This window comes from Haliaeetus albicilla, chromosome 27, assembly GCF_947461875.1.
Source record: "Haliaeetus albicilla chromosome 27, bHalAlb1.1, whole genome shotgun sequence".
In the NCBI taxonomy this organism is placed as follows: Eukaryota; Metazoa; Chordata; class Aves; order Accipitriformes; family Accipitridae; genus Haliaeetus; species Haliaeetus albicilla.
Window position 1 is genome coordinate 21,647,423 of NC_091509.1, and position 23,952 is coordinate 21,671,374.

Here is a 23,952-nt window from a genome sequence, read left to right on the forward strand (position 1 = left end):
AGCTGGCCCCGCTCCCCGGCGTCCCAAGCACTGCGTGGCTCTCACCGGGAATGCTACCGAGCAGGAGTTTGCCGTCCCTGCGAGCACGAATCCTTCCCACTGCGGCTCGTTGGACCCGAGAGCTTCGCCCAGGGCTGGGGAGCAGAGTCCTGCAGCCCGATGCTGAGCCCACTCGTGCTCATTCTTCTTAAAACAAAGGAACATCCCACTTGAGCCAAAACTAAGAAAACCTCCCAGCAAGTGTTAGGAAAGAAAAAAAAAAAAAAAACCAAAACAAAAAAACCAAACCAACAAAACAAAACAAGCATGGATTTTCTGAGCTGCCGGAGGGAGCAGAAGCTGCGTTGGGCAGCGGGCTGGGAGGGGATCCACGTCCCCCTTGCTCAGCTCCTCCTGCAGTTGCAGCTCTGTCCACTGAAAGCCAGCTCCCAGCCATGCCCACCTCACTTAATTGGGCACAATGGGTCACTTTTTTCAGCATGTATCACATCAAGCAGAAAGTATAACCCCTGTCCTAGCGCATTAGCAATGCAATTAGTAGTTGTATTAGCTGCTGCATCAGCAGTTTTCCCTCAGTCTTTTCATGTGGTTTGATCTTGAATGAACAGAGCCTATATAATTAGAAGGATTCCACTTACTTGTTATTTTTTAAACTTAAAGTTCCCTGTTGTGACCTCAGAGAATATCCTTAATTATGCTTTGGAGCTGTGCCAAGCCTATGATGTATTGAATAAGAATATTTACCACCGCCATCACTCCCTGACTCTTGCTTCAGAGCAAGTTTTTATCAGGTATTCCATGGGCTCGAGCACTTGAGATCAACAAACTTTTAATCCCCTGTAGAGGGTTTCTCTAGTTACCGCTCCTCCAGTCACACTTTGAAAAGTTCAATATTTACCCTTTTTTTGTTTTAAAATGTACATATCCTAGATATATTATTTTCAGGTCCACCAATAAATGAAATTATCAGTAATCTTGATAAGGAAACAAACCGAACTTCTTGACGCGTGACCCTGGCACGGCCCAGAGGGACAGCGGCCATTTGGGTGTCCTCCGCATCTTCGCCTTCAACTGCCCCGGCAAAGACCCCCGAAGATGCTCCTGAAAGGTCTCCGCTGCACCCGGGATGAAGTCACCTTCTCCCAGGGCAGGAGCCAGGCAGGGATGCTCAGCCCCACAGCTCCTCTGCCCGGGCAGTGTTGGGGGTCATCGGGAGGGACCCCCCCCCGTGCTGTCGGACACAGGGAGCCCCTTCTCCTGGCAAGGAGTCACCATCCCACGGCCAGTAAGTCATTCAAGCTTCGGTTGTCGCCTCCTGGGGCTGGAAGGGATCCAGGGGGGAGCTGGGGTCAGGGCAGCGGGTAGATGGCCGGAGGGATGCTGGAACCAGCCTGGGCACACACGGACCTGTGGCACGGGAGACGGTCTGATGGGCACCAGGATCAGCAGGTTCGGAGGCACCAGGGCAGCCCGGGAGCCCCAGGGGCCTCATCCTGGGCCGGTCTGAGCGTGCGGCTCCCTTGGGGCTGGGTCTAAGGGGCAGGACAAGGTGAGCAGTGGGAGCCTGAGGACCAGCATCGTGCTGCTCGCTGATTCCAGGGGCCAGGGCACAGGTACTGGCAGAAACAGGCACCCCAGAATGAGGGGCAGCTGGATCAGAAGGAGGCAGCAATGACAAAAATCTTGGATTTATGGACTTGAAAGGGTTGGGATCACTACGGCAGCACTCCAGAACCTGAGCCCGAGGAGTTCTCCAAGGCCGGTCCCCCAACGGGAGCTTGGCAAAAGCACCAGCGCTAGGAACAACTTGGAGCCTGTGATGGGATAACTAGTAACTGTCCACCCAAGGAGACTTTTTTTTTTTTTTTCTGCAAAATCCCAGTGCTTGTGCCTTACGTAGCAAAACTGTCTGTGTGCCCGGAGCACAGCACACACTCACGCTGAAGCAGGAGAACGGCTAAGGATAAATCGGCACGTTGTGGTCTGTCCCAGCGGCAAACACAAAGTCAAGAGTGCTCGAGCTGGGACATCTTCAATGACAAAACTGTATAAATGGCATTTAATGGCACCTTTTCCAAACCAGTCTGAAATGCCATCATTTTATTGGGATAGTGTGAACAAAACAAAAATCGCAAATTTCAGTCTCATGATGGGTTTCATCCCAATTTCCTGGAAGATGAAGAGAGAGCCCATGACAGCATTGCAAAGACGGCAGGTGAGAGGAGAGCTGCCCGTCTCCCTGCGGCTCAGCACCACGCACCGAACCTGCCAGGGCAGGAGAGCTCCGCGGCCCCTTCGGACACGCTCCAAGCAACGGCCAACGTTGTGGGAAGGGTGCATGGGAGACACAGAAACCCCTCAACAAAACGGATTGTGGTTTTGTACCACTTGTTTCACAGATACTTTTCATGTAAATGATTTTTTAAATGCAATAGGACAAATCAGATTTTGGGTGGAATGTGAAGACATCTAGTAAGTGATGTACTCTGCCATGAAGTGTATTGGAGACCATGAGTTGGTACTGTAGCCATAAAGCGGTTATTTTATCTTAATAGCTGATGTATCTCCTTAAAGCATCTTTTCATAATTGTTACATGAATAAACGTAGTTATCATAAATCCTGTTGTATTGCCTCTGACCCCAATCTACAGCCATCCTGCTTGGAAAGTATCAAAGTGAAATTTATGTAAGCCTTTGTTTTAATTGCAAACAATTCAAAGAAATCATTCCCTGCTGGGAAGTTGGCATTTTATGTTGCTATTAAATGAGATTTTATTATAGCATGAATCTCACATTGCCATTCAATGGGGGTAAAGGCATGAGCTATGTTAAGGAAAAAAAAATCACCAGTTTTATTTACTGATGGTTTGAAGATACATTGCTTTTTAAAAACTCAGTCACATGGCAAGAAAGGAATTTTATAGCAGCATTTTTTGTTCCAGGGCTGTGAGACTTTCTCAGTACAAAGTGCAACGTCTTTACCACCCATCCAAAGCTGAACAGAGGTATTTTACAGCATTGCTAATTTAGGAAATACTTTTTCACAAGTTCGGTTAAGTTCTGCTTTTGGGAAGTTACGACCTTGTTCCGCAGGGTCCCGTCCCAAGGGCAGTTTAACCCCTTAGGCTGGATTCCCGCAGCCCGGCCCCTGTTCCCAGGATCAGTGTCCCAACTCCATCCCCCCAAAACCAAACCCCCCCCAGAGCAAACGTACCATTCAAAGTACCCCAGCGCCAATGGGAGGGTTTAAAGGCAGCGGCGGGACAGCCCAGCACGGGCAGAGACCCGAGCGACGCGACCACAGCCCCTGGGGGGGGATCTGAACCTGGACTGGGACCCCGGCTGGGAGGGGGACCGGAGGGACCCCCCGCCCCGCTGCTCTCCTTTGATTACTGCTCCGCAATTCTGGGCCACTCTGCGAGTTGAAATCATGCCCGAATAGGTACGAAGGCAGACACGCACAGCAAACACGAAGACTTACACTGTGAACACCCAATGCTTTGTATTACATTTTGTTTTCCCTCTATCACTAACTTTTAGGCATCCAGTACCTGCCTTGGTAAGGAGCTGGCATCGACGTTCTGACAACTATGAGATGGTTAAGAAGCATTGCAGTAACAAAATAAATTGTTAGTCAATTTTTTTTTTTTTTTTAATAAATACACTGCGTGCTGTTTTTCTCAGTTTAATTGTCCTGACAGCTTTACGCCCATCTATCTGATGTGTGCACAAGTCAATTTGCTCAGATGCACAGCCCTGCTGTTGATTTGATTAGAAAACTGTGGTACAGACTCCCCTGCAGAAAATGGATGTTATGAATGCAATGGCAAATCCGGCAAGGTTTGGGAAATGAAAGTAATGATTTTCAATTAAATTGTTAATCTGAACTTAATTCTCAGAAATTCCCCCACTCTAGAACTTAACGATGGCAGCAATTAGCTTTAGTATAAATAAATTTTGCATGAGATGAATAGTGAAAACAACATAAACAGAATGACTCGGTTGTCAGAACCAATCCTTTCCAGGTACACAGCAAAAACTCTACAAAAGCATTTTCGAGCCATTTAATGAAAAAAGCAGAATTTTATTATATGGTTTCTGTCCATTATTCGGCATTGCTGTAAATGGCTCACATTTACTGCAACTTCTGTACAGATGTGTGGCTTTGTATTACCAGAACAGCAAATTTAAATGAAAAAATAAATGTTCAACAATTCCACACAAGCTTTTACAGTCCAACATTTCACTGAGTAGGTGAAAACTACAGACTTGTTACTACAGAATTATTCAGCATGAATAAAAAACTACAACTTTTATTTTTAAACAGGAGTCACTGGTTTAATTTTTTTATGCTGTTTAAAATTACTGTGATAAAAATAATGATTTTTTAATAATGCCATACACCGGTATGATATAGGATTTGTCCCCAGTATATATCTTTTGTTTAATATACAAAATAGAATAATGACACATCGCTGACTCTATGCTGTTACGCGAGTTAGTTTGGAGGTGGGGGATATTTTCATACACACAGCCTTTCATCAGAAAACGAGTGCTTCTTGCTGTTTTAAAGAGGCCCTAATCCTTTCCTGAAAATTTGGTTCCTATGTAACATCGATGGCCTAGCAACGCCCGGTTGCAGACTGGACTAGGGATAGAGCTTAACTAGTATGTAATACACATGGTCTTTTAAAAATCTCACTCTAAGGTATGGCCCTGAAGTCCTCACTCACTGAAGTTCGACTACGGGAAACGGGATTGAGCTGACGTTCATCCAGGCACTTCCTCCCGTTTTCTACCTTCTTCCGTGGAAATGGCGAGGTCTTTTTCGGCTTCCATTGGCACCTATTCTCAGCCCCCTCCCTCCCAGCTGCAAAGCTCCTACCCCCCCTCGGTTTCTGCCGCTGTTGCGTGGGGCTATACCCCGGCTGTGCGAGACCGACAGCAGCTCCCGCTCCCTCCCCGCTCCCTGGCTTCTCCTACGTAAGGCCATTCCTAGCGTTTGTTATGTGCAAGTTCCACCACGCAGCACGTGTGTGTCCTGAGCTGCCGGCGGCGGCCGTCCCTCGGTCGGATGCATGCACTTTGTGATAAGGCACTGAAGAGACGAAGTCAGAATTCTCCCTGCTTTATCCAGAGTGCAGATACTACCCACTGCTACAAGGACTACGGATACACAGAACATGGACTTCTCACTGCCTACTAAAGCACTACGTATTTTTAATTGTGAAGTTTAAAACTCAACAGCACGTACAGGACGATTGCTTTCTTCTAACATCACAGTTTCCTCTTTTTTTTTTTTTTTCTCCTTAAATCCATAAGCTAAAAATGAATATACAGGCATATAGACAAAAAGGGGGTAGAGAGCCTCTCTTCTCCTATGTTACCAGTTCTCTCAAGGTGGTGATAATTTGTTCGTGTTCACTGTAGTTACTTTTCTGCTGGCAAAAAAAGAAAAAAAGTTTTGTATCTTTGTGTATACAAATGCGCAAATGTTTGCACACGTGCACGCATGCACACCCGCACCCACTCTTTCACGCAAGCTCAAATAGAGGTATCGGGGGATGCAATTTTTAAAAACATTCTCTAAAGTAAAAACAGTTTTCCTTTTAACCGAAGAGCCCACCTGAAACCAAACAGTATGAAACTCCTATCTGTATCTCAAACTGGTCGCGTGAATATTCTCATTGAGTTGGGCTGAAAGTAGTAATTAAAATACTGAACTTTACCTTAACTGTTACAAAATGTACATATTCTTTACAGATCAAAGAGAAGAGAACGATTACCTTTTTTTTTTATTAAAGATGATATTTTACTCCAAAGTACTGAATATAGTATCTTTTTTCAATAGGTATAACATTCAAAAAGAGATTTAAGAAAGGATGAAAATTTAGTTTCTTATTTCACTTGGAAACAAACTTTTGCTGAACAATAGAAATGTACTAGTGTATTGTGAAGAACCTATGCTCTATATTTACATATTGCTGGTACCTGTATGCCTATTATTGCCAAATTTTTCAAGCTGTTTTTGCTGTGGTAGGTGAGGCTGTATATGAAATTAACCCCGTATGTTCAAAGCTGTATGTATGCATGCGCACACACGCATCTTTCTGGCTTACATTTTTTGCAGCGGAGGTCTGATTTAGCAACGAATCGTGAATGGTAACCAACCATACAGATAGGAGTATTCCATCCAAGCTCCAACTTGAATTTTTACACAGTGATTTGATAAACATAAAATCAACCCTAAAAACATCCACTGAACACAGGTTTTCCTTTCTAAACAGAGTACTTCTTTGGATACTAAACACCGATGCCTTCAGTACTACCTCCAGACAAACCACAACTTGTACGGGTTACCATTCAGCATACTTGTGACCCCTACAAAAAATATAATTACATGTATCATGATAAAGCAATCTGTCATCTAAAAATCATCCTTATTATACACTATACAAGCTATTTTACAATCATTTAATAAATTGCTTTTAAAGCTGCAGTAGCCCTTCCCTTCTTTTCTCCGATCAGCGAATATACCGATTATACATATTTGAAACTATAACTAAATATAAAAATATATTAGGTTTTGTATTTTATCAGATGATCTTTCTCATTTCTATTACACAAATAATCTGGCCACTTTGAGTAAAAATCAATTTTTAGAGTGGCTTAGTAAATATTTAAATTTTGAGATACAGAAAATTGTTAAGGTGCACGTAGAAAAGGCTACTACAGCTTCTAAACGTTTTAAAATATAGTTATCAATGGCAACAAGGAGAAATTCACAAGACCTATGGTAATTTTATGGCACGCTAGTAATTCGATATGAAGGGATGCAGCCTTACAAAGACAGAAAATTTGACATACGACTCTAAGACCACAAAATCAGTAGCGGAGCTTTCCTGCTCTCCAGGAAAGAGGATGAACCGGCCAGTGACAGGTGGAGATGTGAAAATGGGTCTCTAACCACACGAGTTTGGAGCCTGTATATCCAGAGTTACAGTCAGTCAGCGCAGCTGCTCTGATTTACTGCCTGCATGACGGTAAACATCTCACCGAAGAAAAGATCTCTAGAATCGATACAAGAAAACAGAACAAAACCAAACCACTGGGCATAATTACACGTCTGCCTCTTAAGTCAATGGTATTTTTCCATATATACTTGTATGATGATAGATTTAAGTGTATAGAAAATGTGAGTTTCTCCACACAGAAGTAAACTTTTCTTAAGCTATGCATATTTTCCTGAAAATTTCCTGATGGGCAGTCAGGACTGATCTTCTTGGCATCAATGCAGCCCATGACTCTTATAGTTATGGCTGTTGCACTATATGCAAAAATCAGGCTTTTTTTTTTTTTCAATATATAAAATAACCTGCTCATTTACATCCAGTTAGGACTGGGTTAATTTTCTATGAATCTGCATATCCAACACTTTTGCACATATACCAAAAGTATTTGTTTCATTGGCATCTATTTAAATTAGATTTGAGAGTGTTCTCCCACCCACCCTGACCCTTAAAAAAATGCCAGATTTTTATGGTCACTTTGACAGTTCAAAGCTATTAGGTTAGAAAAGCCCAACCCATTTTCACATGAATATACTCGAGGATTACGGTCTAGAGGTCATTTAGGAAAGCTACGAGCTGCCCCACCTTAAAAAACCAGCTGTACAATAGGCATCTTGAAGTATTACAAAAAAACTATGTAAGAAAAAATGAACAAGCCTAGTTCACGGTATATAAAGTTAAAGGAAATTGCTAAAACCAGACAGTAATAGCTATAAAAGGCACAACTTCCCTTTTCTGATATACACTTGTAAACTTTCTTCAGGTTACATGCATAAACCAAAATGCTACCTTAACTTTAAAAAAAAAAAAATCCAAAACACTTTACTAAAAAAAAAAAAAAAAAAAAAAAAAAGCCTAGAAAATTGTCTCCAGCCAACTGCAGAAATTAATTAGCAGAATGTTCGTAACACAGCCTCAGATCTTGTCACTGGTGGTTTTGATGCATCCATGGATGTTGCACAAGGGGAGAGATATAATTTCTGACAAATAAGATCTATTTTCCTTTCCTTTCTCCCCAGTTATTTACCAAATGTGAGAAATCCGCTGCTTCTATAGCCTAAATCTTGGCCCTCTGTAAACCACATGTAGTGCATAATTACAAAAGGAACACGCTGCAAGGACAAAATTAACAAGTTCTGTAGGTTTTTTGTTTACAAAAAAAAGCGCGATCATTTGACGTTTTCTTAAGGCAACCCTTTTGTATTAAGGCAGTCACTTTTGATGAAACAAGAGCTTCTTGATATTTCCATTTGAATATTTTGGTATCTGATTGCTGATGATTTCTGCCAACATTTCTGGGAACTCAATACTTGTGGATTTATCCAAAAATGTCTGGAAGCAAAAGCTCAGAAGACTTTCAACCACCTACAAGTGATAAAGCAAAGAATTACTTTTACAGGAATACATACAGAAGAACTATTAACCTACATCCTTCCTTTTTCCTAACTTCTGCCTGTGCTACAATGCGCAGGCCAGCTACCTGCCCTAAGTACGCCTCACACCCTGCTCAGATAATAACTTGCAACACAGGGCAGACATGCACAGTTATCCTCAATTTAATTGTAAGTCTTGTAAATGGCATTCTAATACAAAAGAAGTGAAGAGATCAGGCAAGATCTTTACAAATACTGAAGAGATTTTGTATCAATTCCCATTCTAGCATATAAATAACATACATACGGATAAGCTTAATAAGATCTTTCCAGGTGCTTGTTACACTAACCAGAAAAAATTTTGAGGTCTCAAAGTTTCCTTTGCCTTATCCAGCTCAAAGACTACTTGGACTACTTTCTACTATATGCACAGTTTAGAGTACATATCACAAAAAGGAGACAGCTTGAATTCTGAAATTCCTTGCAAAATTAGACCACTACTAATACTAAAAATAGCACTGATGCATTATTTTAATGTTATTTTCAAACAATTCCATAGATTCTTGAATAGTTTGTCTCTGAGATAGTAATGGTTTTAAACTTCACATCTCTGCTACTACTGCAAAATCATTTACAATTTCCGAGTTCCTCCATTTTAAAGCAACATCATTTCTAAAAACTAAAGAGACTGAAAATTGTATTAATTATAAAATAAATTGCTGGGGACTCCACTGCAAAAGTAGTCCGAAAGCACCATGTTCACCTCTTTAAATTAGCCTTTAGTTAGACAGTAGGGCAGCATGGCCACCTCCTCTACCCCACCCCTCCCAGATATTTATCCCTTTAAATAAAAGGATAGAGGAGATTACTGTCATATCCCCAAACTTATTTATCTGGAACGTCTACAGCATTCCTTTAAGAACTTACATCATGCATAGAGTCCAACAGTTTAGTCAGTTGATAGAATCGCTGCCAGTTCTGGCTTGAGTTCCCTTCTCTCTTCACTATGGCCTTTCCCAGCTCTTTAATGTACGTCATACGGATTTCTTCAAACAAAGATTGACTCTTCAGGCCTTCCTTAGGAACTGTAACATTGATACGAACCTTTAAGACATTATACATCTATGAATTGTGTCATTATTTAAGTTCTCTTACATTAGTTACACAAAAATGACCAAAAAGAAAAGGACTCGGACTTAATGAAATGATAGCTGAGAGATAAGGAAAGAGAGCAGAAACTGAGATGACTAGTTGAACAAATAGCATAGGACTGCTGGTAAAATAAAAATAAAAAACCCCCAAAGGCAACCCTACAAGAAATAGAGGGAAGGGAACCAGATCATGGAGGCAACAACACTAAGCCCTGGAAGTGCCCTGATGAAGAACCTCCAGGGCTGGAGCTCCTGTGTTCTCAAAGCCTGGGGAAACGTCACACTGGAAAGATTCCATAAAAAGTCTGTGTGCCGAGGGGAGAACAAGGGTATGATCACAGGATGGCCTGGCTCAGAAAGGATCCTGAAAGATCATCCAGTTCCAAGCCTCCTGACATGGATCAAGTAACACGTCCAGGCAAGGCAGTAACAGCGACTGGACAACAAAGTGACTGCCCAAGCCAAAGAGGACTCTGGTCCCAGGCAGAGCTTCTTGGAATAGGGATGGGACATCGAGATGGCGCTAACAGGTGAAGAGCTGTGGGTTAGAGACCCAAGGTGTGGGGACCGAGGCCCATATTCACTCAAATCCATGTTAAGTTCCTGTGCCTACATTCTCCTATTAGGATGGTCCTTCTAAAGGCCAAGGACTAATGAACAAATCAGGACAAATCAAGCATATGGACTCCAGTGGTCCTTAAGATGATTGATTTGAAGCCTTTGATTACCTTGGTGAAGTGAATGGAAAGAGCTGAAGATAGAGAAGTGAGAGAGCTGAGACAAAGCTGACTGAAAGCAACAGAGGAAGAAAGAGGCCACTACAGCACACTTCCGTCCTTAAAAAAATAATCCAACCCTCACTACACTGTCAGCATCCATGAGATGTTGGAGTGAAGTATCTTGACTGCCTTGCCTACACAGGATATGACAACATGTCAACTGTTGCTTCAATAATTTAAATGGAAAAGGCCTGTGAGCTACATTCTATGTGTGAGCTATGTGTCTAGACCCGCGTGGGATTCCTGTTTTACTCCTCCTCCTCTTCTCTTGGAAAACTTACACAGAAACACAATAAACAGAAATTAAAATTGTGAAGTCATGGATTAAAAAGCTGTACAAATTTCAGCTATTCAATTTTCAGAAGCTCCACAACGTACCACTTACACAATGTATGTACTCAAAAAGAGATGTGAAAATATATCGTCTTTCACTGTAAATATAACAAAGAGGCCTTCTGCTGGTTAACACCAGTGCTTGCCATACTTCACTTATGAATGGGCTTAATTCTACGAGTGTTGCCTCTTCACCATTTCTGCCATGGAAATTCCTTTAAGGAAATTTCCAGTTCCTGCAAGGAAAGTTGGCCTACGCCACATCCAAAACACTTGAGGAATTTTCGGGAGAGATTTCAGAAACTGCTTTAAATCTGCAGTTTTGGGGAAGTTTCAAGTTCCTACAAAGCTCGCGGCAGCGTGGAGCTGAAAGTTTCCTCTGAAAAGAGCCCTTGTCCCAGTTCTGGGCTTGGCAGGCGATGCCGTGTTGGTCCTTGCCAGGCTGCCGAGGTGACGGGCCCGGGGAGGAACTGGTCACGGCAGCGTACCGCATCCGACATCTCTCCTGCCTGCACGCGTCACCCGGGGCTTCGCAGTGCCTACAGCACAAGATCCTCCTGCTTTCATTAGGGAAAAGCCCAAAGCTACCAAGTTCTCATTTGTTTCCAAGAATTAATGCTGTTATTCACTGGAAATATTAAAGAAGGAATGTTTGAGCCCTCAGTGTAATGAACTGTCTAAAATATTTAAAACTATGTATTTTTAATTGTGTAGAAGTACTATGCTGAAAAGTCTTTACTTGCATTGTTGCTCTTACTGATACTTTTAAAACGTACTAGCATACCTGTCGTTACACTACAGCAAAAATAATCTGTCAAGCAGAAGCAGCAAAGGCTCCAGGGAAACTACAGTCACTGCCTCAGACACAGCGTTCTCAGTCCTGTGGGACCGTGGGTGTCGGTGTGACGGCCACGGGACGGGATTTCTCCAGGCCAGGCACACGCTGTAACGGCTCAGACAGACCGAGTGGTGCAAGGCGAGGTGCCTGGCTCATGCCTACACGCACACATATACACACACTTTACTACTGAGAGTCCCTGGATTGCAACGGAGGCAGGGTTACAACTGAGCTTCCTCAGGTGGCTACAGCCCTACCGTGCACGAAGAGGAAAAAACCACCCACTAGGTATCAACGAGTATGAATGCAGGGTAAAAATAACACTGTCAGTGTTTCATATTGGTGTACGTCTGTCTATTCTAAAAAGGACTATTTTGACACTGACGTTTCATGCAGTACAGACAACAGAATTTTGCTAAGCTGTGACTTGTTTTAACAACAAGCATATCCTATCAAAGACATAAAAGCCATCACGTAATAGATTAGATAGCTTTGGTATATTAGATAAATCTATCTTATGATACCTACCATAAAACTACCATATACTTTTAAGATGCAAATGCAAAAAGCTGTAGTTGTATTTAACAATTTTAAGTTAAGTTCTGGGGGAGTTTGATTACTTTTTGGGGGGAAACTGCTTCACTGGATCAGAACTTCCTCACAGGTGGTGGTGGAGTTTTTTTGTTGTTGTTTTGGTGGGGTTTTTTTTTGTTCTTGTTGTTCTTGTTTTGGTGTTTGGGTTTTTTTGCTTGTTTGAGTGTTGTTGTGTTTGGGGTTTTTTTGAAGTATTTTATGGGCACGAAGTCATAGCTTTGCCCATTTCTTTTGGTCCTGAACTCCTCAGCCAGTTTGTGATTTATGTGTTTTTGAAGAATTTCAGATTACAATTTTGAGTTAGACCCCTCTGTTGCACTTGGGAAGTTTTGAACACAATCCATAATATCTTAGCATGAATATCTGGCATCTGCTAAAAGCAGAATTTCCTTCACTAACCCTATATGATAAGGTGCCAAGCAGAACATTTTGACTTTTATATGCTATCAGATACCTAAACACAATTTTAAACTACACATGCACACTCAGAATACTGGCAAGTTAAACTTACATTGTTCACATAGGTATTTAACTATTCACCTACCTGTAGAGAGGAGAAGCAACGTTTTCATGCAGAGATACTCTTCATATGAGACTTGAAGCCGTGATAGCTCTCGGGCAACCATAAGCATATGTTTGCATTGTTCGTACATACAGGGTAGATTCATTCTCTGCCTGAGAAATAAGAGTATAAAAATTAGTTAAATGTCCAGCCATCTAAAAACTCTAACTTTTTCCACGCTTCATTCAAGAGCAGCGGGGGTTGTAGAGGCAGATGACAAACCAGTATGTATCTATCTTGCAGCAAAACAATCTTTGGTTTTCTCTAGTGAACACATTCAGGGCAATTGCCTTCATCACCACATATAAACACTGGCCTAGAACTGCAGCATGAGGGGAGCATGACGTATGAAATCCCAGTGTTATAAAGGAAGCCAAGGACTGATCAGAAAGCTCTGTTATCAACAGACAACACATAACAGTTCATCACAAACTTGACAAAAAAATCATGTTTAGGCACTGTGTGACCAACTTCTTGAAGTCTGGCAGTCCCAAAATATTTAATCCATATAAAGAAACACGATGGTATACTATACTAAGAGATGAGATGAGATTTTTCCAATTCTGTCAATACCTTTGAGAAGTCCACCTACATTTAATACATATTTGCTCACTAGTGATAGCATCAACTTGCCACAACTTCTCTATTTTCAAAGTGACTTTAGACTTCTCATGTTCCTTTTATGTTCTTAAGAGGATGCCTAGTATTGCAATTAAATTTTGTTACCTTTATACAGTAATAATAAGGTTCCTAACTATAAATGGAAAGACATGTTGACAACCGAAGGAAAATCTTGGAAAGCACTTCCTTGGAATCAGAATGACAAATATTATGTATTTATAAATTTTTTTCCTTTTATTTTTTCTATTTTAATGAAACCCTGCATCAAGACAGGAGCCCCTCCTTTTATTTAGTACCTCACCTGGCACAACAATCCTCTTTACATGTACTTTTATAGCTGGTTACTGTAAATACTGCAGAATTACAGTTTTGGGTGGGAAATAAACAAGAACAGATTAAATTCTGAAGAGTGTAAGAGAGATTCGTGCTTTTCCATGTAAACTTTTGGAGAGAAAAAGATAGGCAAAATAGTACATTTCAAATGCATTGACTACACAAGCTCTCTACAGTGATGCCAGCAATTTATTTCTCATTACTGATGTGTCACCTTTCCTAAGACATCACCTATTCAATATTATAATCTAAACAAAGACACAGATAGAACTGAACCCCAGTATAAGTTAAGAGTAAGACTGGGTTTTGAAACTACACCAATTCCTCCAAAGCTGCTATCATTTTTCAGTTCTCCCTTCCTTAGCCCTGCAAGAGAATTATATAATGTACTCTCACAAGCATCCTAAGAAACCCTAAGTGAAAGCAAGAAGAAACACACACCTTTCTCAAGGTGCAAAAACCTAAGAATAATAGGAATTCACACGGGCTTTGAAAGACATAAAGCAATACAAGCTATTGAAACTGTACTAAACCCAAATCAAGTACAAGTCTAAAACCCCGTCACTTCCAAATGCATGCTGTTGGACAATTCCTTCTGGGTGTAACAGGACTACGTGCGGCACTGCCTTATACACAAATGGTATCTACAGCTATACATATGTATGCACATACACGAACCTAGAAACACCGGCATTATGTTAGACTTCAATAATCAAGGAGTAACAGAGAGAATACAAAGTACACATGAGGTAAGTTGCACAAAATAGGAATAAGTGTAAGATGCTCAGTTGTAGGATGTTTCTCAGGGCACTTGACAGAAAGCCACTATTTGGCTGTTTGGCAAATTTTCTCCTAACTCCTCTGGGTTGTATCAAAGGGCATCTTAGATGTTTCAAATTGAGTAATTTAAACACATTGTAAGACAGGGCTCAGCAGTTTTCCTCATGTAAAACTATTACCATTTCTGGGCAGAAGGTTAAAATAAACATTATGAAATGGGTTAGCCTGTCATTTATTTCTATCTGCTATAAGTGCAATCACATCTGCAAGTCTGAGAATCTATAGGAAGACATGCGGATTTTTGGTAATACCACGGCTATGCAAATTGCAGTCCTCAAAAACCGACAGTAAAACACAGCCCCCCTCCCTTCAGGGAAGCCTGAGTGCACAGATGAGCTCTGCACTATGCCCTGGAGGGCAGCAGATCCAGGCTGTGTCAGAACAAGAGGGAAGCTGATTCACTGGGTAGTCCTTAATGCTGGCGAAGGGTCTGGGAAGAGGTCCCAGACATTTCCCCCCGCAGATCTCCTGGCCAGAGTGCATCAGATGATCTCAGCTGCCACAGGGCTGTGCGCCGAGGGAGGCCGTCCAAGGGTCCAGGTCGAGTCACGGACCAAAGACCCAGTGAAAAGCAGCGGCTTCGGGGCTCTCGTCTTGCTCCCTGCTCGGTTTCACTGGTACCCCTCCCTATAGAGGGCATTTAGCAACTTTGTGAATTAATTTACCCACACATAAACCAGATATAATACTTAAACTAGGTACCATACTGAGCTAATTAAAATAGATATTATACTCAGCGATGACACCACACATGATTTCTTCTTAGCAGAAGCTATCCACAGAACCATACTGACTTTGTGGAGCCTTCAAGCAAAGCCCTGGTGATAACCAGGGCTGGTAAGCCAGGGGAAGCTGTAAGGTCTGGCAGCTGCCTGTACTCCACAAAAGCTCAGGAGCCGCTGAGGCAGGCGGCAGAGCCGGTGCCGAGACCCGGGGGAGCACCAGCGAGCTCCCCGGTGACACGGGGTGGATCGCAGCAGTTTGATGCTTTTGCAATATTGCCACTCATATAAACTGAGACTTAAACGGCCGACTGACGGCATTTTGTCACTTTTGAAGTGATCCTGCTTTAGCGATTGTAAAGCTAGTCCGATTTGAATCGCCTTCTTGTTCTATAAGTATCTAATATTCCTCTGCTTTTGTAACCAGCTACCCTAGAAAAGAGCACGCAAGTCGGGCATTAGCTGCAAGTTTTCGCTCAGTGAAAGCCCATGTAAGGTACACAGGCTGTACATATGCATTCTGTGTGGGATGCATGTTGATGATAAAAGCATGTGATGATTTTCAACACTGCTGTGAGTCATTCAGTTCAGCTAAGTCTATAAAAGATTAAAATCAGTAAACAAGATGCTGGTATTCTGAAAAACAGATGATACTGATTCCACAGAATTAGTTACAAGAGTACATTCGGAAAAAATTCTGGGAATAAGAGAACTGATAAAACATTGCTTATAAAACTGTAATGGCTTGTTATTTTCTTTCTATTCAAATAATACAAATACAGATATTCTGTATGACATATAATATTAGAAGGACAAATGAGACCAAGGAGTTGACCTCAAACAAAGCAGAGCAAAGAGCTAAGATGATAAGCATGCAAACAGAGTCAAAATCCTAAGACACGGAACTTCCAAGAACTTATTTCTAAAGCTAGGCAGCAATTCAATGGCATTAGCTACTTGATGAACACAACCGTGCACTACTTACTGTTGCTCACTGTAATTTCATGTACACTGTGACATATCTAGAGACCTAAAGCTGATATAATAATAGTGCCAGTTCCAACAAAAGCATGTTGCGAATCAAAAATTGTGGAAACAATTACACAACACTACAAAATCACAGGTTTATACAATCTCCAAATGCTAAATGATGGTTTAAAGCCTAAGATTTATTAAGCTGCCAAACTTTTCAACAACTTGAAATGAGGAGGGGTTTTTTTGTGTATATACCTCTATCTCTAAAAAGATACATACATTATATATGAAATTGCCAGCTGATACAGACATAACTCCACAAAAAAGTAATTCTTGTTCTGAAACGTAAAATGAGCTTACTGAATAGTCACACACTAATCCATTAAAGTACATTATTTCTATCCAGAAATGAAGTATAGAAACGTAAGTCTAAAATATTTTCCAAAGCTTTAAAATAACTCAAAATACATTTTTGCCCCTCCCTTGATGAAGACCTGAATAAGACTCCCCTCTCCCCTCTACCTGTTTGGAGATGAAAACCTATCACTGGCTGCTCTGTAGTTTTTCCCGGTGCAGAGCATTAGCTGGGGAAGGAAATACCAGTTCTACACACCAGAGGACTAAGGTGTGCCTATGCAATGCAGTGGCAGCTTTTCTATCGACTGAAGTGGAAACGGGATCGGGCAGTCATCGCCATCCAACAGATTATCGACCCAAGGGAGCACTAAATGTTTGCCATTTTCCTGCCCAGGTCTACCAGCACCAGCTCTTCAGGTCTGGAGCCCTCGATGCCGTTCCCTCCCTGAAGGCTGCGGCAGGAACTGCCTGCGGGACCACTGCTACCTTCACTGCCTCATCGGGTGAGCATCTGCAGCACGCTGCTCGGATCTTCCCACCTCCAGCTACAACCAGTTCGCTTGTAAGAGGGAGAGAGAAAGAGAGGCTTTCATTTCAAGACCTCAATCGACTGGACTAGCCAGGAGTGCAGAAAAAATGGAAGCAGAAGGAATGATGAAGTGACCTGTATTCTTGTAGAAATGATAGCTGCATCTTCAGAAACTCATCTTTCCCTCTTTTTGGTTTTGCAGACAAAGTTAGAAGCTGTACAGATGCAGCATAAGCATATGAAGTGAAAACAATGCTATGTACGTGTATGGTGAACCTTTTTGCACTCAACAAATTCTATGGGAAATAATTTATTTTCATACCACAGCAACTTTATAATCCACCCTACTCAACCCTATCAGATGTATTAACTTAGGATAGCCAGTACATGATAAACATTACTCAAATATATTGGATGTTTTTCTCTTTGTTTTTGTCCCCCCCTGCCAATAAATGATAGGAGTACAGACATAAAAATGGAATACTCAATAAATATTCAATTTTTATGAGAAGACTGGTCAAATGACTAGGCTGCCAGCTTAAGACTTAAGAAGATAAGAACAAAGTTTAATTCTCTTTCCCGCCACAGACTGCATCGAGGATACTCGGAAAATTCAATTATGGAGGAATCTACAAGGGTACTAATGAATAGTGGCATTCAGCATTACCACAGCTAAAGCTACCTGAGCACTAAGCAAAACAAATCCACTGATTTCTGGGAAGCTTTTTGTGCATTCACAGTAAGATATTTATAAATGCTAAAGATCTGTTAGCTGAAAATGTAGCATGACAAACGTCTTAACAGGATAGACAGGCTCTTTATGTACAGCCCAGTTACACACAGTTGCCTGAAAAGTGTCAACATGAGCCAGTGGATCTTGCTACTCTGTGTAAGTAAGTAGTAACTACACAGGAATAATACTGGACACAGGGTTGGTGCAAGGATAAATGCATGAAAGACTGATGTTGCTCTGATGCTTGAGCAGATACATGAAACTAAAGAAAGTCTTACTATCCCTATAAAGAATTCAATCTTGAAAAAATATTTTGCAGTTACGTTCATTTAAGTCACCTGGGCTTGGAGAACCCTTCAAAGATAGAGTTTCTCTTCCCAAAGCTGAAGACACTGAATTGTACCAAACATGAGGACAAGTCTTTAAAGGTCAGAAACTGAATAAAATAAATGGTTTCTAGAAAGCCATATAAAACCTGAAGAAAATTAAAATAGAAGTAATTGCACTTACCTGTAACCATTCAACTAACACAGCGGAAGGCACTGTATGCTTTGTTGTTATGTATTATTCTCCCCGCCCCCATTAACATTAGCTATGTGACCTTAGCTCTCAGCAGCAGATATAAAGTATTACTGACTTCTCTGCAACCACTACTCAGTAACTTATCCTGCATTCACATTCCTGAATAGTTCACCTGTGTTGTGCTGCTGCAAGCTACAGGTAACAGTGGCACAGTGGAAGTGGTCTGAGACCAACTTTAGTTTATTGCTGTAATGAAGATACAAAGAAATATAAAGAAATAATGTGATTATAAGATGCTTGCCTGTTCCACTTCTTGATTTACGTTGTACGTAATAACGCCTATACTTTTCTTATGACCCTTCTGAAGTTCAATTTTTTTAAGTAAAATTAAAGGAATTTGGGGGGTGAAAAATAGGCTAAATATATTTTAAAAAATCATACTAATTGAGATTTGAGTATGTGTAATTCCATACACACAGTGAGATGTTTATCACTTATAGCATAATGTGATACATACAATTTTGTTTGATGCGTAAACTCAAATTACACAACAGAATTGAAAACCCATCCATGTGAATATTTGCCACTATTTTGTTAAGGCTGAAACGATACAAGTCTGCATGAAGAGCTCATGTGAGGCTTGCAAGTTTTTGCCAACTCCTCAGCTTGTTTATACTTCCATTTAAGAAAAACAAGTACATCATCAATCTAAAGGCTGTGGCTTGAAGAGACGGAAGACCTCCTGGAATTATTGTATTTTAGCACAGTATGGGTAAAGACTTATAGTTTTGTTCTAGTCCTCCACTGAAATAATGCTTTGAAACTGCAATTAATAGATATGAAGCCAGAACAAATTCTTAGTTACAAATAAAAATGTTCATATAAACAAGAGACCTGTAAAAATGTCATTTGCAGATCTCAAAAATTACAAATTTGAACAACTTATACCTCTTTATCTGCATGCAGAAATCTGAAACTACTGAACAGAAAGCCAAAAATCTGATGCAGACGGCTTCAGTTAACTGTAAAAGTGACCATGATCCTAGATTTCAGACAATCAAAATGAAGGTTCTGTTTCTGTTACACACACAACACCTATGCATAACTGTATTTAGTGGAAGCAAGCTTTAAAATTTATGAGGAAAACTCACTTTTTTCCCTATTATTCCAGAGAATTCACTGTAATGATATTAAATATTACATTTGTTTTTAGATTATCAAATAATGGAGTTGTTTTGACTTTTATAGGATGATACCTTACCTATTTATTTTCTAATTGTTAATGTGTTTTAATAAATATCTGATTCTTACATCAAATAAAGTTAACTTATTACTCTACCTTGGACCTATTTCTAGCATACCTAAAACATTAAGCAAGAGCCTTAGGGGTGGTGGGAGGGTGAGGGGTGGAAAGGAGTTGTTGGGTGAAAGATCACTAGGATGCATATCAAACCCCGAATGGCTTTTAGGGGATGTTATGTACCACAGTACTATCTTTTGAATGATGTATCAAGCAGAGAGAGTGGACACATCTGATCATTTAAATCCAAGTGCATTTTTTTCTTGATGTCCACGATGTCTCTCTTGCCCTACCAAACATTTTAGCACCAGCAAGGCTTCCCCAATGGCACTGCCCCTCTGCCCTTCCCTGCGGTACTGCGCTTCGTAAGCTTTTCACAACTTACATGGTGGTTTTATGTATTATTCAGTAGTGGTCACATTTAACATGGAGGTGTCTGTATTTTATTGATGAATGGTACATAAAAAGTTATGACCAGAGAGTTTTATGGGGAACCTGTAGCACACTGGAGAAGAAATTCCAGTTCGCTCAGTCTACATATTTTATTGAAAACAAGTGTCATTTTGATAAACAATTTACGTACCAAAACTGTAACTAGAATGAATTTGAGAATTAATATTTAGTATAATAGGATTACCCTTGCACGTGGGTTTTCTGCGGGGGGGGGGGGAAATGGGGGGTGTTGGTTTGGTTTGTTGGTTGTTTTGTTTTGTTTTGTTTTTTAAGAGTACCAACACATACTTAGCTGTAAAGCTCTGTGGTTTTGACCCATTGATAAAACAGCAGGAGACCTCTGACTTAAAGCAAATTAGATGTTATCAGGCTTATTAGTCACAACCATCAATTATTTCAATTCCACCACACAGAGACTATTTTACTCCAGAGACACATTCTAAGAACTTTAATAAACATAAGTACCCAGATGGGCCCTTGCTTGTCATCTGCTCCTCACCTTTTTTTGAAAAATTATTATTTTAGAGAAATGATTACAGTTTATAAAATCCTGGACAAATATTTACATTGAAAAAAAAAAAAGGGGCAAAAAATAAACATGAAAAAGAATTAGTCTGAAATGTAAATGGCTAATCTCATAGCAAATGCAACAATTTTTTTTTTTTTTGTTAAACAGAGAAAAGATTTGGGAGATCTGATACTGAAGTGCAAGAGGAACAAAAATATTAAGACTACTGTCTCAAAGCATGCCAAAGGTTATTAGTATTGCCGTCATTTTAAAGACATGAAAGCAGAGACATGAATAAAACCTTACCACTTGCATCACTTTTTAAATTATTGTCAGTGAAATTGTGATGCTAAAAAAGTTTTTTGATTGTATATGTCAAAGGCCCCGTGTAATTGTATTTATTAGTTTTAGTTCCCACAAATGGAGTAAGCCATTTCATGAAAAAAGAAATGGCAAACCCATAGTGATAGCATCATATTAATACGAATCTGCAGATGGGTAACCTAGATTTTGAATGGCTCTGGCCAGCAACCTCAAAGATTTACATCCACAGAATATTTTCAGCAACTAATTTAAAATACAGATAGAATGCCTTGACAGGCTTTATGACTACTGCTAGCATCACTGGAATTACAAGACTGAAAGATCACTTGAAAGGTTTGTTACAGACTACGCAGACACTCTTCCACCTGCTTGAAGAAGCTGCTTTTTAAAATATCAGCTAAAGGACACAGTTGCTAAATGGCTTCAAAGTAAAAGGCGGGAGAGTGTGACAGTCCATCGGGACTGACTCCCAAATATAACCCTACAGGAGAGGGTTTAGATGAAACGTTTGCTTTCCAGACTGGAGGCAGAAAGGCATAACCTAAACCGATCTGCTACTATACCTTTGAAATAGTGTATAGAAAGTAATATAACTACGCATATTTCTGTGCAAAATGTTTATCCCCACTGCAACTCCAATTAAGCCTTCCACCCATCGCCTCAACAATCCTGAATTCCCTCTTTCACTCCTCTGCGACACAGAACTACTGCACAACATGAATTTGAAAAATACAAGGAAAATCATGCACAGTGCAAGAAAAAAGATGTCCAAATATTCTAGCAAATTCAACTTTTCTCTAAAATTGACAACACAGTTCAACAAGAAAATAGAAATCAGGCTAGTTTTTCCATTTGTAACCTTGTCTTTTTAGCCAGATTTTAATCAGGCTCAGATATAAATGTTTAACTGATCAAGAACTCTGTGAAACTGGTAGGACCATACTATCACTTTTATACAATAAACATACAGAACATTATGCAATCTGCCAAACTTTTCTCTCCATCACAGATATATTTTTTGCTTCAACCGTGCTGGCTCTGATAAAAGGAATGATTATAATGAATGGTGCAGGAACAGTCACAATATGGAACATTTCAGTACAAACATCTCCCACAAAAACTTCTTGATATAAACACACTTAATATCTAAAATACCTTTCTTTCACTTGACTTACTTAAAAACGCTAAGCAATCTGCTAAAAGAAAAACAATTTGCAAATGACAGACTGACTTGTGATCTCTGCAAGAATTTGCTACCCAGTGATTCACCTCTCAAGTGCAAAACCCAGAAATACTGTGCGGAGTCTTGTATCACCCCAAGAAACCTGGAAAATGACTCATGTCTTACTTACTCGTTAATAATCAGATCTGGTGCAAAGCACAGCAGATTTCCATTTGATTGTTTATATGATCTCCATCCTAAAGCAAAAGCCATTAGGAACATCCATGAGTACTGCAGAAGGGTCATTTGGTCATCCAGATGTAAATTTCGGAAACCTGGAAAAATAAAAATTGAGGTGTGACAGTACCAGTTGCAAAAAATAAGAAAAAACCTCCCAAAACTTGGAAAAGGACCATGGTTATCGCCAGTACAACTTCTGTATTACCAATGTAGATTACCACTTTTAAAAGTGTATTTCATAAAAATTTCTGTAACTGCGATCACTGTACCTGAAATAACAACAGAATTCCTTGCCATATTACAATCATCTGATTGATTCAGTCAAGTATTTTAGATTAGATTTTTGGTGGAAGAAAAAAAGAAATTAGAACAGTAAGAGGTTTCTTATGAGAATGTTCTTGCTGGACGACAAAAATGCACTCTAAAAGGGGTGCAAAATTTCAGTGACATTTTCCAGCTACTAAAGTTACATTCAAATACTTAGCATACCACTAAGGAATCCTTTGCCTAGTCAAAATTTTGCATAGGTAGAAATGAAGTGTTCGTAACCATAGGACTCCAGTTATGTCTTCTGGACAATATGACTACATACGAGACTTGAAAGGCTTGAATAGAAAGCTCCAGTATAACTCAACCCTGAGCTGGTTTGAATGTGTAAATGTCAACCATACAAAACATATATAACACAGAAAAATAGTCAAAAGAGAGCAACAGAAAGAGTAACTCTTCAACTTTGCATTATACATTATATTCACACTTAACCTATATACATTCAAAAATAAATTCTCAGCACCCCATCTACAAAACTGCATGCATACTGAAAGCTCTGGACCCTGACAGACATGATGTTAGTTATGTTCTGGATGGACAGAATACCAGATGGATAATTCATGGTAGGTACTACATGTAGTAAAAGGGGATGTAACATTTAAAAAAAAAAAAATAAAAAAATCAGAGTATACGCATGTGCTTATCTGGAACTGATGATCAGTTAGATAGATTACAAAAGACAACAATTGTATTTAATATAAACTATAATTCTGCAGGCTATCTTCCAAAAATAACAGTATATTTTACTGTTTGTGAGAGCAGTCCACTAGACAATAAATGGTTTAACGTCAAATTTTGTTCTTACTCAACAACAATTGTACCCTGAACTTACAAAATATGATTGCATTAGTTACCATCATTAACTGCTTCTAATCTCACAAGAACATGTAGCATGGACAGAGCCAATTAAACAATGACGAAATGTGTAAAATCTGAAAATTGGTCTCTTAAACAGTCTTAAAATGTAGGCAGCTTTTAATTTGCGACATTAGCTCCTATTAGGTCCTGCCTACATTTAACAAGAAAATACTGTACCATATTGAATCATTACTAAAGTCTGAATTCAAGTTGATTTTATTTAATTTCATTAAGTATCTGACATCTAAAGAGCTCATAACAGTGCTGCTTCCCGACGATGTGTAAATAGATAGTCTTCAGTAGATTGATATATAACAAAACTTGATATGTCTAATCGCTTCAAAAAAAGCTTCTGGCTTTGGAGACAGCAGTAACTACTATTTACTACCCCTAAAATACAAGCAAAGTGTTTCAAAGTTATTTCAAACTTACTGGATCCAATCTT

The 23,952-nt window shown here is 40.0% G+C and overlaps 1 protein-coding gene across 4 annotated transcripts in view; it reads right to left on the reverse strand.

Moving 5' to 3' along the window:
• Positions 1-4,063: 4,063 nt before the first annotated feature.
• NR3C1 (nuclear receptor subfamily 3 group C member 1) overlaps positions 4,064-23,952 on the reverse strand; it is a 74,311-nt gene continuing 54,422 nt past the window's right edge. For all 4 annotated transcript variants that reach the window (XM_069772766.1, XM_069772769.1, XM_069772768.1 and 1 more), the window contains exons 6-9: positions 22,270-22,414; positions 12,683-12,813; positions 9,371-9,528; positions 4,064-8,435 (exon numbers count right to left, since the gene is read on the reverse strand). In XM_069772766.1, the coding sequence (XP_069628867.1) occupies positions 8,283-8,435; positions 9,371-9,528; positions 12,683-12,813; positions 22,270-22,414 (587 nt within the window). In that variant the 3' untranslated portion in view covers positions 4,064-8,282. The remainder of the gene's footprint in view (positions 8,436-9,370; positions 9,529-12,682; positions 12,814-22,269; positions 22,415-23,952) is intronic.